This window comes from Ovis canadensis, chromosome 19 (assembly GCF_042477335.2).
Source record: "Ovis canadensis isolate MfBH-ARS-UI-01 breed Bighorn chromosome 19, ARS-UI_OviCan_v2, whole genome shotgun sequence".
Lineage (NCBI taxonomy): Eukaryota > Metazoa > Chordata > Mammalia > Artiodactyla > Bovidae > Ovis > Ovis canadensis.
The window spans coordinates 15,639,852-15,653,328 of NC_091263.1; the positions used below are offsets into that span (position 1 = coordinate 15,639,852).

Consider the following 13,477-nt stretch of genomic DNA (forward strand, 5'->3'; position numbering starts at 1 on the left):
GCTCTGTATCAACCTAGAGGGGTGGGATGGGGAGAGAGACAGGAGGGAAGTACAAAAGGGAGGGGATGTGTGTATGCCTATAGCTGATTCATGCTGGGGTTTGGCAGAAAACAATAAAATTCTGTAGAGCAATTATCCTTCAATAAAAAAATTAATTAAAAAAAAAAACTGTGTTCGAGCCATTCTCATCCAATCATTAGTTCACTAAACTATAATTCAAGACTCTTGATAAAGGCACATTCCAGATACAGTCAGAAAAGATAACTTGGACCTTGGGTTTTTCCATGAGAACCCACCAAAATGGGGTATAATGTGGAACAAAAAAAGAAACTCTATCCCACACTCATGCTTTCACAAATGACTTTCTTAAGCAAGCTACTGAAATTTTGTAGGAGTAAAATTTATTTTAAGCACATGCAACTCACAGATACTCAGTCAACAGGGTCAGACATTTGATATTATACTTCAGTGTCTTCAGAGATTAAAATGTCAAATTCAGCGCTTAGCTTCTAATGGGGCTAAGTAAACAAGCTACCACACTCACCAGCCCCAGCCACCCCTCCTGCCCCAGCTGGCTCAGGGAACTTTCTAGACAACTGAATCGTGTCGACCTAAACCTGTTGCAAGGAAGCCAGACCTGATGACTCTGAAAAGGTGAAAATTTCAGTCAAACCGGTTATTTGGCCTAAGTCCCAAAGCCTGGATCCTTGCCTCAATTCAAGCTTACCTGCTTACGCCCATGGGCTGGATGGCAGACTATCCTTAGACATTGTGCAAAGAAAACACTGTTGGAATTTTCTCAGGAAAAAAATCTTTCAGAAGGAAGATGAAAAAGAAGGTGTGAGCAGAAGCTCTGATGCAAAGGGGAATGACATATAAGAACAAGTTAAGATGTAAATTCTGTTCCGTATGTGTTGATGGTTCAGAAATAAACAAGTAATTATTAACTGAAATAAACAATGGTTGTTATAATTTTGAATGTCCACAAATAATAGAAGAAAACACAATAGGGTTTGAGAAGCAGAATCTATTTGTTGAATTATGTCTACAAGGAAACAATGCCTAGAATTTGTTCTAGAACTTGGATCTTTTCTGAAAAACATATCCCCATTAGTAAAACCAAAATCCATTTCTACTATCAGTTCAGTTCAGTTCAGTCGCTCAGTCATGTCCGACTCTTTGCAACCCCATGAATCGCAGCACACCAGGCCTCCCTGTCCATCACCAATTCTCATAGTTCACTCAGACTCGCATCCATTGAGTCAGTGATGCCCTCGAGCCATCTCATCCTCAGTCGTCCCCTTCTCCTCCTGCTCCCAATCCCTCCCAGCATCAGAGTCTTTTCCAATGAGTCAACTCTTCGCATCAGGTGGCCAAAGTACTGGAGTTTCAGCTTTAGCATCATTCCTTCCAAAGAAATCCCAGGGTTGATCTCCTTTAGAATGGACTGGTTGGATCTCCTTGCAGTCCAAGGGACTCTCAAGAGTCTTCTCTTCTCTTTGGCCCTCAGCCTTCTTCACAGTCCAGCTCTCACATCCATACATGACTACTGGAAAAACCATAGCCTTGACTAGATGGAACTTAGTTGGCAAAGTAATGTCTCTGCTTTTGAATATGCTATCTAGGCTGCTCATAACTTTCCTTCCAAGGAGTAAGTGTCTTTTAATTTCATGGCTGCAGTCACCATCTGCAGTGATTTTGGAGCCCCCCCAAAATAAAGTCTGACACTGTTTCCCCATCTATTTCCCATGAAGTGATGGGACCAGATTCCATGATCTTTGTTTTCTGAATGTTGAGCTTTAAGCCAACTTTTTCACTCTCCTCTTTACTTTCATCAAGAGGCTTTTTAGTTCCTCTTCACTTTCTGCCATCAGGGTGGTATCATCTGCATATCTGAGGTTACTGATATTTCTCCCGGCAATCTTGATTCCAGCTTGTGTTTCTTCCAGTCCAGCGTTTCTCATGATGTACGCTGCATATAATTTAAGTAAGATACAGCCTTGACGTACTCCTTTTCCAAACCAGTCTGTTGTTACATGTCCAGTTCTAACTGTTGTTTAAATTGCAGGGCTTCCCTGGTGACTCAGAGGTCTGCCTCTGATGCGGGAAACCTGGGTTCGATCCCTGGGTGGGGAAGATCCCCTGGAGAAGGAAATGGCAACCCACTCCAGTATTCTTGCCTGGAGAATCCCATGGACAGAGAAGCCTGGTGGGCTACAGTCCACGGGGTCGCAAAGAGTCGGACATGACTGAGCGTGTCCAAATTAAAGCGTGCACACACACACAAACACAATTTTCATAGCAAGTCACATAGCAGGGGCCAGGAAAGTTCCTACGTGTCTTTTAACAAGTTGAGTATCCCCATCACAGATCCTGCCCCCATATCAGGGCTCGGGGCACCAATGTGGGCTATCTTCTCTTAAACACCATAATCATCAGTTTAATGTTAGAGCTGGCTTGCCACTCCCATGAAGAAAGTTTCAGACACTAGCTGCTGGTTCTGGAGCTTGGACCAAAGGAAAAACAAAGAATATTTTCTTTTAAACAGGGCAGAATTCTTCCTCTTTACTGACACCACCTCTAAGAACATTTTACAACATGTTAGTGCCATCACAGGGACTGAGTCTGATTATGGAGCACAATGAATGGCAATCGGCGTCTTCAAATTTCAGAATAAGTTCTTGAAAACTTATGGACCATGAAACTAAATATATGAAGCATGAAATGGCAGTCCAAAGCTGATGGGAGCTATCAGCCATTCACTGCTAGATGGAGCTACATAGTGTGGACAGATGACAGACACCCAGATGCTGGTCTCCTTTCCAAATCTGAAAAGCAAGATGCTACTTAAATCAGTGGCCTAAAGAACCACTCTGGAAACAACAATACAAACCGTTAGGATAACCACGGCCCCTTTTAACTCATAATGTCTGGCACATGCGATGCACTCAATAAACATTCATTGAATTGAGAAACAAGGTCTCAGAACCTGGAGCTGGCAAGGGACACATTCACCTTCACACAGCATGGGAATGAGGACACAGGCTCCTGGCCTTCAGGCCAGTACTGAGTGGGCATCCTCTGGTCTCCTTAAAGAAAGGGAGGCTTCACCTTGGATACGATTCAAAATCCCCAAATTTGTTCTCTTTTATACAGCCCAGATCTACTGAGCCAAGGATATCATCTGAGGAGGGGCCGGGCCGGATGGCCTAGCTGAGAATACCATCCAGGATCACTTCTGGAGCAGCACCTTCCCCTTTCTGTTTTTCAAAAGCAAGGAGCTTGCTCCACATTCCTCCATCTCCACATTCATCGCTCACTTTGTGACAGAGTTCTTCCACAAAAGGAGCCTCCTGAGCACGGGGAGAAGGAGTCCAGACCATGGGCAGGAGGCTTCCTCATCCCCAGTGTTCTTCCTCCCTCTGCCAGCATCCTACATCACACACACCGACAGAGCTCCTCTAAAACCAGAACAACAAATCAACACAGGCAGCACCCAGGGAAGGGCTCCAGGGTCAGAGGGCCAGAGTTTAAAAATTCAGGTAAACAAACAAACATCTGCCTTTTGCAAGCTGCGGGAAAGTCACTTTACTTCTTTGTACCTCGGTTTCCCCACATAGAATGACAAGAGCCAACTTGTATGTTTGATGTAAAGATTAAAAGGACATTTAAAACGGTGTCCGACAGGACCAAGTGCAGTAAGAACAAAGGACACTGTATCTTAGAACTAAAGAAGCCTCTCTAAAATGAGTAAATGTTCTAGAATAAAACTTACCAAATTTGATCAACACAGGTCTTTAACACTTGCTGTTAATAATTTGCCCCGTACATTTTGGTCTTCTGGCGTTACTTTAACATTTGTTCACCTACTCTCACTATTGTATTCAGAAGCATTCTGTTTTGAACAAACATGGGACTAACAGGCAATTTAAGTGGTATTTATATATTTCTTAGAAAAGAATCTTTAAGCATTAATAGTAGTGTTCAGAAGGGTAACAGCAAAGAGCTGGGAACATTTCTGAAATGAGAAAAGTGATGCTTCGGAGGCACTCCAAGGGTTTAAAATAAGGATGGGGTCCCCTTGCCACCTGCTTTCAGGCGGGAATCCTGTTGTCAACAGATTCAGGAGCTGGACCACAGCCTGGGACTCAGAGGAGGAGAGACTTTCATTGAAAAAACTAATTTCTTTTTTTAATAAAATCATCATTCGCTTTCCTTTGCAAGATTGTTAAAACTCCAGATGTTCCCAAAGAGCTTTTTACATTGGCAGCAATCTTGCCAGAGATTTCACCTCTGTTGCCAGAGATTTCCAAACTTGACTGCCCAGCAGAATCACCTGAAGAGCTTTTAAAAATTCATACAACCAGGTCTCAACCCAGACCAGTGAAATGACAAAGTCTGGGGGTGGGAGCCAGACATCGTTTTTCGTTTGTTCTGTTTCAAATCCCAAGTGATTCTAATTTGAAACAAAGTTTGGGAACCACTGCATTATGCCTTAGCGCTCCCGCATCAAACTCGCTCAGCACCATACCCTGTGCCAATGACCTCAACAGCAAGTACAGACCTGACTCTCGGAACCCAAGCTGCTCGATCTTGAAATTGTGCAATTAAACCTTCTGAGGCATGTTTCTCATTTCAAGTGGGTTTATGGTCGGCAGTCACGAAGCCAGACTCGCTCATGTTGGGTCTAGATATTTGGCACACGTGAATCACGGACATCAATTTTTTTTATTTAAATTAAGTTTAATATTTTGGTTGGCTTAATGTCAAATTCTTCAAAACTAGAAAACACATCCCAGACACAAAAATTTCTGGATTTTGAGGAGGAAAGCTTGCTGTGAGCCCTGTTTTGAAACCATGGAGAACCAGCCAGGATGGGTTCCCCCCTCTGGGGCGTTCGCACCAAGCCCCGGCTGTTTGGCCACGTCCTGTCCCACCGCTCCGTCCCATCCACCTCGAAGCCGGGACACGCGGCCCACGGGCTGCAGGTGGGGGCGAGTCTCGGGAGTCCCGGGAAACCACCACTCAGGAGAGTCCACCGCCGGAGGGGCGCGGACGGCGGGGGCAGCTCGGGCCGCACCCGGGTGTGGAGGCGCTGTGCGAGCCGCCCCCTGGGGCCAGCGGGTACCTCGGCCCTCGCTGACTCGCAGCACAGGTGGCCGGTGCCCGGAACGAGCTTCCGGGCCTCCAGGTCAAGGCTGCTCTGGGAGGATGGCTCCCCGGCTCGGGAGCCTGACCGGAGGCTGGGCGCGGGTGCGGGGACGGGCGCGGAGGGCCGCTCCGGTCCTGGAGGTCCGAGGGAGCGAGGTGGACTCCGTGTCCCCCCTCGGCCCCCGGGCCGGGCAGACTGTGGGCGCACGTGCTGGGACGCGCTCGCCTGGGCGTCCAGCCCGCGGAGGGCAGGAGAGCAGAGGGGAGAGCCGCGCTGCGGGCTCCGCGGCCCGCCGCGCCCCGCGCCCCGCGCCGGAGGCTGCCCCGCCGCCCGGAACCGAGACGCGCATTCCTCCGCAGCCCGGCGGAAAGCGCGGCCGCCCGGGACGGGAAGGACGGCGGCGCGGGCGTCCTTACCTTTCTTCTCCTCCAGCGCTAGACTCGCCTGGAAGTGCGCGGCCAGCAGCACCAGGAGCGCCGCGCGGCCCGCCCGCGAGAGTCGCATCGCGCCGCGCTCCGCACTCGGTCGGGACGCAGCGGCCGCCGTGCGCTGGTCTCGGCGGCGCGGGACACGGCAGCGCGGGACGGACAGGGCTCGCGTGGGGCCGCGGGCGTGCGCACCGAGCCGGGGCGGAGGCTGCGCGCTGCGCCAGCCACCGGGACTTCTGGCTCGCTGGGGCGGAGGCGGGGCGGGGGCGCGGGGAGGCCGGGCTGCAGGAGGAGGGCCCGGGAGGAGGGGCGGACGGCGCGCCTGGCCGAGGAGGAACCCGCCCGAGGAGCGCCGGCCGGCAGGACTAGGGGCGGCGGACAGCGGCTGCCCCAGGAGTCCGGTGTCCAGGAGGGGCCGTGAGGAGCCGAGCCGGGCGTCCCCCGCGGACGCGCCTGCGGTCTCCCTGATCCAGCCTTCTTCGAGCCACTTTTGTGCCGAAGTTGCCATTTCCCCCTCTTTCTCCCTCCAAGTTGCGGAGCAAACTTGTGCTAACTCCAGGCAAACTGGCTGAGCCCTAGGCCCAAGGCCAGATAAGGGTGCCTGGGGGGAAACCACCGCTTTGTTCCGGCACCCAACTCCTCTGAGCACCCTGGGATCTCAGTGGGGATCGAAAGTGGCCTAGCAGCTAAGACGTTCGTTAGCCGCGCCCTCGTGGCTGGGGTGGGTGCCTGGCCTCTGAGATGCGCTCTCCAGCCCGAGGGTCCTTCAGGTCGCGTCAAGCACCCTCGAATTCAAACGAAACAAGGACACCCAACTCCTGGCAGAGACTAGTCTTGGAAAAATGTTTGTTGAATGAATGCGTGGACACCGAAGGAGTATGCCAGGGGTCCATGAAGTAAATCGCTTCAGAAAGTCAAAGCGCTTAGAATAAAGGCTTAATATAAATACTAGCTAGATGCCCATCCGCCCAGAGACACCACGGTGTAACTCAAGCAAGAGAAAGACAGAGAAACCCACTAAGGACTGGGCAGGAAGAAATTAGGCTTTCTCAGGCTGCAGGATCTTTTTAGCTAAATTCCTTCAGCAAAGCCCACCCTAACCTACTGCTCCTCTTCCTCCAGGACAGACTCCTCCACCCTCTACAGTCAGACTCCTTTTCTTCACAAGAGCCACTGTGACATTCAGGTGGTTTAGTTCTGGACTCCCTGATATTTAAGCTGGAATCACAAACTTAAAATAAGTGGAGTTAGAGCAGGATCTTTCCTATGGGGAGGAGCAGACCTTGCATCTTTCCTTCCCAGGCAGCAAGTCCATGGAACCTGGGGCTCCTGGAAATTTAGAGTTATTTGTGTTTATTCCTTCATTTTAATGAATCAGGATGACCACTCAGCCTGTTGAACTCATCCAGCCCCTGGATGAAGAAGGCTGTGTAGATTCTGCAGGCCATGGCTTCAGTCCCCTCCAAACACTCCAAGCAAGGACTTAAAGTGGTTTGTAAAAAAACAGCCACAGGAAAGCACCGTCTGCTAGAGAAGAGCACGGGGCACATAGCAGTGGGCATGGAGTGCAGCCAGGGGTACTTCTCATAGCTGACCTGCTCACAGAAGTTCCAGGCATGTACTCCACGAGGGCCACAGATTGAGACCTAAGCCTTTGTTGAGGAAACATTTATGCGGTAGCATGGATCCATTTTCCATTAAAACACAAAGCTACCACCAATTTGGAAGACTGCACAGGAATTCTCCTATGAGTCCCCCAAAAGAGGTCAACAGCAATAACCTTCACAGTGCATCCTTCCACATGACCTGATGGTATTTCAAGATGGAAAGATTTGTGGAAACGATGACCTGAAGAGACAGTGTGGCACACGAGTCAATATGGGGTGCGTTCAGTGACTGCAGAGAAAAGGGTGGTGCACCATCCTCCTGGGACTGATGTGTGACATGTCCTGAGCCTGTGATATGAAGGGTGACATTCAGGATGATTTTATGCTCTTTGATAGGTACATGGAGGGGTGTGTATTTATAAATGTGTTACTTGTTAAGTAAAGAACTGTGTGACTGAGCTAGCAGAAATTATATCCTGAGAGAACAGAGCTTTTCCCAGACTGGGCCCTTTGTAGAGGATGCTTGGGTACTCAGCCTTGGAAGAAAGTGACCCCAGGTCACATCCCGGGCCATAGCCCAAGCAAAAGCTGCCACCACCATCACCACCACAAGAAAAGCAGGAGAAGCCCTGACTCCACTGTACTAGGTGCTGTTTAGAAATTCACTTATCTGACCACCTATGAGCAAGGTTACTTGTCTGTCTTTTATGGCAAGATGATGCTGTGGCTAGGAAATGTTAAGTAAATAACTTGCCCAAAGTCTCAAAGCATCCTTGCTAGTCATGAGGCCAGTCTCAAATCCAAACCCTGGCAATGTCCTTCATCACTGTCATACTGCCACTTTTCCAAACCTGAGACACATAGAGACTTTAGGCCTCCAAATTCTGTTTCAGAATATTTTGGAAACATTTTAGAGACAGTACCACCAAAATTTCTACTTGGCCACCAAATTCCTAGATAAAGCCTCCCTGCACACCAAGCATTTCCACATTAAATCTCCTGTTGTCTATCCATTTTCATAACAGATTTGTTCATTACCTTGCCAGCTACAAATTGGAAACTCTTTTTCTCCTCTGATGAGCAGTTCTCCTCTTTGAAGAGGTTTCTGAGTATTTTAAGTAAGAGTTCAATCCTTTCTAGAGGGCACAAGGCAGAGAATCCCCTGAAACCACACACCCTGTGGAAGGGGAGGAGAAGCCAGGATTATTTGGCAGGGTGAAGATGGGAAGGCTTCAAATATTTTAAGTTCCATTTTAGGCAAAAGGCATTTGGCCACCTGTTTTCACTGGCCTTTGAGGTCAAAGCAAGAACTGAAGAGGAAAAACACCACAATGGCAGAGTTCAGAACTTTAAAAATTATCTTTTATAAACTACTGGAGTTTTCTAGAAGTGGGATGAGTGCTTCCAAGTGGAAAGTGTGTTTGTCTATCGATAGAGATTTGGATGCAGAAGCAATACCAAGGGAAGCTGTGAATTAAGAGCTGAACTAGATCCCTTCCAATCCTAAAGTTCTATAAGAACATGTGCTTGTAAAACAGGTTTCCACTTCAATGTACGTGTGCTCAACAGCTCTTCTAAAGATATATTTTCAGAAGGTATAAGAATTGCCACTGGGGAGGACATCTCCCCAGCTGGGAAGTAGTTGAGGGTCAGGAGTTGAAGGGAGACATATTTTCAAATGTCAGTCCTTTTACATACTTAAAATTATTCACTGTGAGCAGGGATCACATGCTTCTGAAAGGTAAGAGTCTATGACCCCAGAACCCTTGCTGAGGTTCCTGGGAGGTGCTGGTGGCAGGCTTCCCTGGTTTCTTCTCCCTTTGAGTCAAGTTGTGTGCATTTGACTCTGAGTTGAGGCCTATCTCTGGTAGAGTATATGCAGCTTCTTCTTCAGGGATAATATACTGACACAGAAGTGCTGAGGCCTTCATTTATCATTAGTATTCTTGCTACTAAAAATTTTATGTTATTAGTATTCTTCATTATCTCTAGGGTTGATGGTGTGGATCACAGTAAACTGGGGGAAGTTTTTAAAAAGATGGGAATACCAGACCACCTTGCCTGTCTCCTGAGAAACCTGGATGTGGGTCAAAAAGCAACAGTTAGAACTGGACATGGAACAACAAACTGGTTCAAAATTGGGAAGGGAATATGATAAGGCTGTATATTGTCACCCTGCTTATTTAACTTATATACAGAGTACATCATGCTAATGGCGGGCTGGATGAAGCACAAGCTGGAATCAAGATTGCCATGAGAAATATCAACAACCTCAGATATGCAGATGATACCATTCTAATGGCAGAAAGTGAAAAGGAACTAAAGAGCCTCTTGATGAGTGTGAAAGAGGAGAGTAAACAAATGTTCGCTTGAAACCCAATATTAAAAAAAACTAAGATCAAGGCAACTAGTCCCATCACTTCCTAGTGAATAGAAGGGACAAAATGGGAAGCAGTGACAGATTTTATTTTCTTGGGCTCCAAAATCATTGCACATGGTGACTGCAGCCATAAAATTAAGATGCTTGCTCCTTGGAAGGAAAGCTATGACAAACCTATACAGTGTATTAAGAAGCAGAGACATCACTTTGCCAACACAGATCTGTACAGTCAAAGCTTTTCCAGTAGTCATGTACAGATGTGAGAGTTGGACCATAAGGAAGGCTGAGCACTGAAGAATTGGTGTTTTCAAATTGTGGTGCTGGAGAAGACTCTTGAGAGTTCGTTGGACTGCAAGGAGACCAATCCAATCAATTCTAAAGGAAATTAACCTTGACTGTTCATTGGAAAGACTGTTACTAAAGCTCCAGTACTTTGGCCACGTGATGCAAAGAGCCAACTCATTGGAAAAGACCCTGATGCTGGAAAAGATTGAGGGCAGGAGGAGAGGGGTGACAGAAAATGAGATGGTTAGACAGCATCACCAATTCAGTGGTAATGGATCTGAGCAAACTCTGGGAGATAGTGGAGGAGAGAGGAGCCTTGCATGCTCCTGTCCATGGAGCCACAAAGAGTCAGACACAACTTACTAACTGAACAACAACAATAATGCTCAAAAAGCAGGAGCTTGTTTTGAATGCTAGTTTCTAGCATTGTTGAAATTTTTGTTAATTAATTTGCACAGGGATCTTGTAGAAAGTTTCTGGACTTTACCCAATGCCTTGCTCATGTTAAGCGTTTAAAACTGACACTGAATATTTTATCCAAGGTGTCACTACTTGTCTAACTAGAAACACTAGCCTAGAGGTTTCAACTGGTGGCCTGCAAACCAAGTTCAGGATGCAGATGTAATTTTGTGGGGTCCATTTAATATTTCTTCCAATTAAAGTAATTTATTAATAGCAGCATTTAAAAATCAAGAGATTTCATATTCAAAATGTGGCTTTCATGTTTCTTTTGAAAAATGCAAAGTGCTGGCCAACTGGGTGGGCTTTCATGCAAGCTGGCATTTCGAAAGATGATAACTATCCCTTTCGGAAAGGACACTGGGTCTCCAACACCACCAAGCCTGATCCAACAGGTCATGGGGCCTGTGTGGCTACTCCTGGCATTAGTGTTTGCAGACTCAATCTTCCTGATTAAATAATGCTACTGCCACATTTTCAGAGAAGGCAATGACAACCCACTCCAGTACTCTTGCCTGGAAAATCCCATGGACAGAGGAGCCTGGTAGGCTGCAGTCCATGAGGTCGCTAAGAGTCGGACACGACTGAGCGACTTCACTTTCACTTTTCACTTTCATGCCTTGGAGAAGGAAATGGCAACCCACGCCAGTGTTCTTGCCTGGAGAATCCCAGGGATGGGGGAGCCTGGTGGGCTGCCGTCTCTGGGGTCACACAGAGTTGGACACGACTGAAGAGACTTAACAGCAGCAACTGCCACATTTTAGGTGTGGTTCTTATGGGTTTGCTCTACCAATTTCACTGATTTATCAATGCCACCAAAAATTAGGATTTTTTTTTTTTTTTTTACCATTCCACTGTAAAAATAATGTCAAATGTAACTAGAATTCTCAATGCCTGCATTTAAGGAAATTGCTATTTTGTCACTGGCGATTAGTAAGGTGTTCTAATGGTGCCACTTAGTTTTGTCACATGCTAAGATCATTTGGCAAGTGCCCACTGCCTTTCCTCCTTAGTAATCTCGCTTGAGACCAATTAATTGTAGCCCAATGAAGAAAAGCAGAGTGTCCATGGGGTCTCACTGCCCTCACCCCATGGAGGATGGCACCTTCTGTTCCCCCTACAGCCTTGGACTTGTATAACATGTTAATGGAGAGATCCATGTCATTTCTGGGCAAACTCTTCGGAAGCGGAGTGCACTTCCCCACATTTCCCTCCGCTTTGGTTGGTGATGATCTAGAGAGTGGATTCTTCCTCAGCCTGGGCCTGGAATAAGGATGACGGCAGGGAGCAGACCCTTCAGCTTGTCACGTCTACATGATGGACAGGAAGAGTGGGGGAGAAACTCACCTTTGCTCAGCTACCTGGATGTCCAGGTTGTTTCTTACTCTGTTATACCCTAGCATTACTTAGTTTATACAAGAAGGTCTTCAACACCTAGTTAAATATTTAAATGATGTTTCATGAATAATTTGTATTACATTATTTACTTTATGTTTGATACATAAACATTCATACATATATATGTGTGTGCATGTAATATATATTATACACAAGTACACACACATATATATGGGGCAGGGGGCATGCGTGAAGTAACCAAATGAATAGAAATTGCCATAAGAAACTGCCCTAGAAATTGCCATTAACTAAATGGACTTTGAGCATGTGTGTGTATGAGAGTTGCTTAGTTCCAGGGATGGAACTTGGCTCTCCTGCACTGCAGACATATTCTTTATTGTCTGAGCCATTGTGAGTTTGAGCATGTTTTATTTATTCAATCTTTCCAACAAAAAGCCTTAGTTTTTGTCTCCATAAATTGTCATTAATTCTTGCCACTATAGAATTATTATGACAAAATAATGTAGGCAAAGCACCTACCACATAGCAATTGACAATTGACGAAAACTACTGTGTACACGTTTTTCAGAGCTGTGGGTTGTATAAGTAACATTCTTTCATTTCCTGGAGGTTTTCTAAGCCTTCCTCATATGCAGACAGAGCAATAAGCAAACACAGTTCATTGGCTCAGCTCTGAACCCTTAGATGGAGTGGCAGCCCATTAGATTTACCCTTCAGCTAATCTTCATGGTCATATAAACAATCTGAACATAGAATTAGTCATTAAAAAAAAAAAAAAAACAACACCCTTTCAGCCTCCCCATGGAACAAGCTAGCAACAATGATTTTTTTCCCCTGAGGTTTCTAATTATGAAACTTGAAGGGCCAGTGTTGTTCCTTGCCTTCAAAAAAACCCTGCTATTTGTTGCGACAGCTGCGTGGGGAAATGAGCAGTGACGCTCCAAGTCTGTGCCCACCGTGTGCTCAGCCTGGTTTGCAGGTTCACCAAGCGCCCGCGCCACACAGTGGCTCCCCTGTCTCCCTTCCAGGGCACACTGCGTTCCCTTCCCTCTTCGCAGAGAGGCGCGGAGGAGCGCGGACTGCGGACCCTCAGGCCGGAGCTGTAGTCTGGCCTGGCCATCTGGCCGGATGGCCCGGGAGGACGCTTGGAGGTGGGGGCGCGTCCGGGGTGGGCCACCCCTAGTGGTTACTCCCAGCTTCTCCGGGCCGTGCATCTGGGCCGCCTGGGGATGTGCTGCGTGTGAGGCGCTCTTCTCTGATGTGGCTAGAGATGATGGTCTGACACTTTATTGTGATTTTGTTCATAAGGATCTCTTTGTAACTGGATGTTTTTGCTTTATTGCCCATCCCCCACTCTTCCCTGAACTTTTGTGTGCTTTTAAAAAATGTTTAGCTTTTAAATGAGCGATGAAAGCAGGACTAGCCTGAGAAATGGGGTGGGGGGGGAGGGGGGAGATTGGTGATTTCAAGAGGGCAGAGGAGAATATTGGCTGCTTTCCTTACACCTTCTTTTCTGAGATTTGGGGATATTTCTCAAGTTTGTTTTTCAAACAGCGATGTAGATCTCCTGCACTGCCTTGTGCTCAGCAGGTGTCACTGTAAAGGGCGTCCCTAAGGTCTGTGGTTTCTCAAGAGGCAGGTCAGCTGGTCTGCTATTCCCATCTCAGCATTTTCCACAGTTTATTGTGATCCACACAGTCAAAGGCTTTGGCATAGTCAATAAAGCAGAAATAGATGTTTTTCTGGAACTCTCTTGCTTTTTCCATGATCCAGCGGATGTTGGCAATTTGATCTCTGGTTCCTCTGC

At 47.0% G+C, this 13,477-nt stretch overlaps 1 protein-coding gene across 1 annotated transcript in view; it reads right to left on the minus strand.

Annotated features, from left to right (window-relative positions):
• EGFR (epidermal growth factor receptor) overlaps window positions 1-5,853 on the minus strand; it is a 208,370-nt gene extending 202,517 nt beyond the window's left edge. The window contains exon 1 of the mRNA XM_069561141.1: window positions 5,569-5,853. Within this exon, the coding sequence (XP_069417242.1) occupies window positions 5,569-5,656 (88 nt within the window). The 5' untranslated portion in view covers window positions 5,657-5,853. The remainder of the gene's footprint in view (window positions 1-5,568) is intronic.
• Between the last annotated feature and the right edge of the window lie 7,624 nt (window positions 5,854-13,477).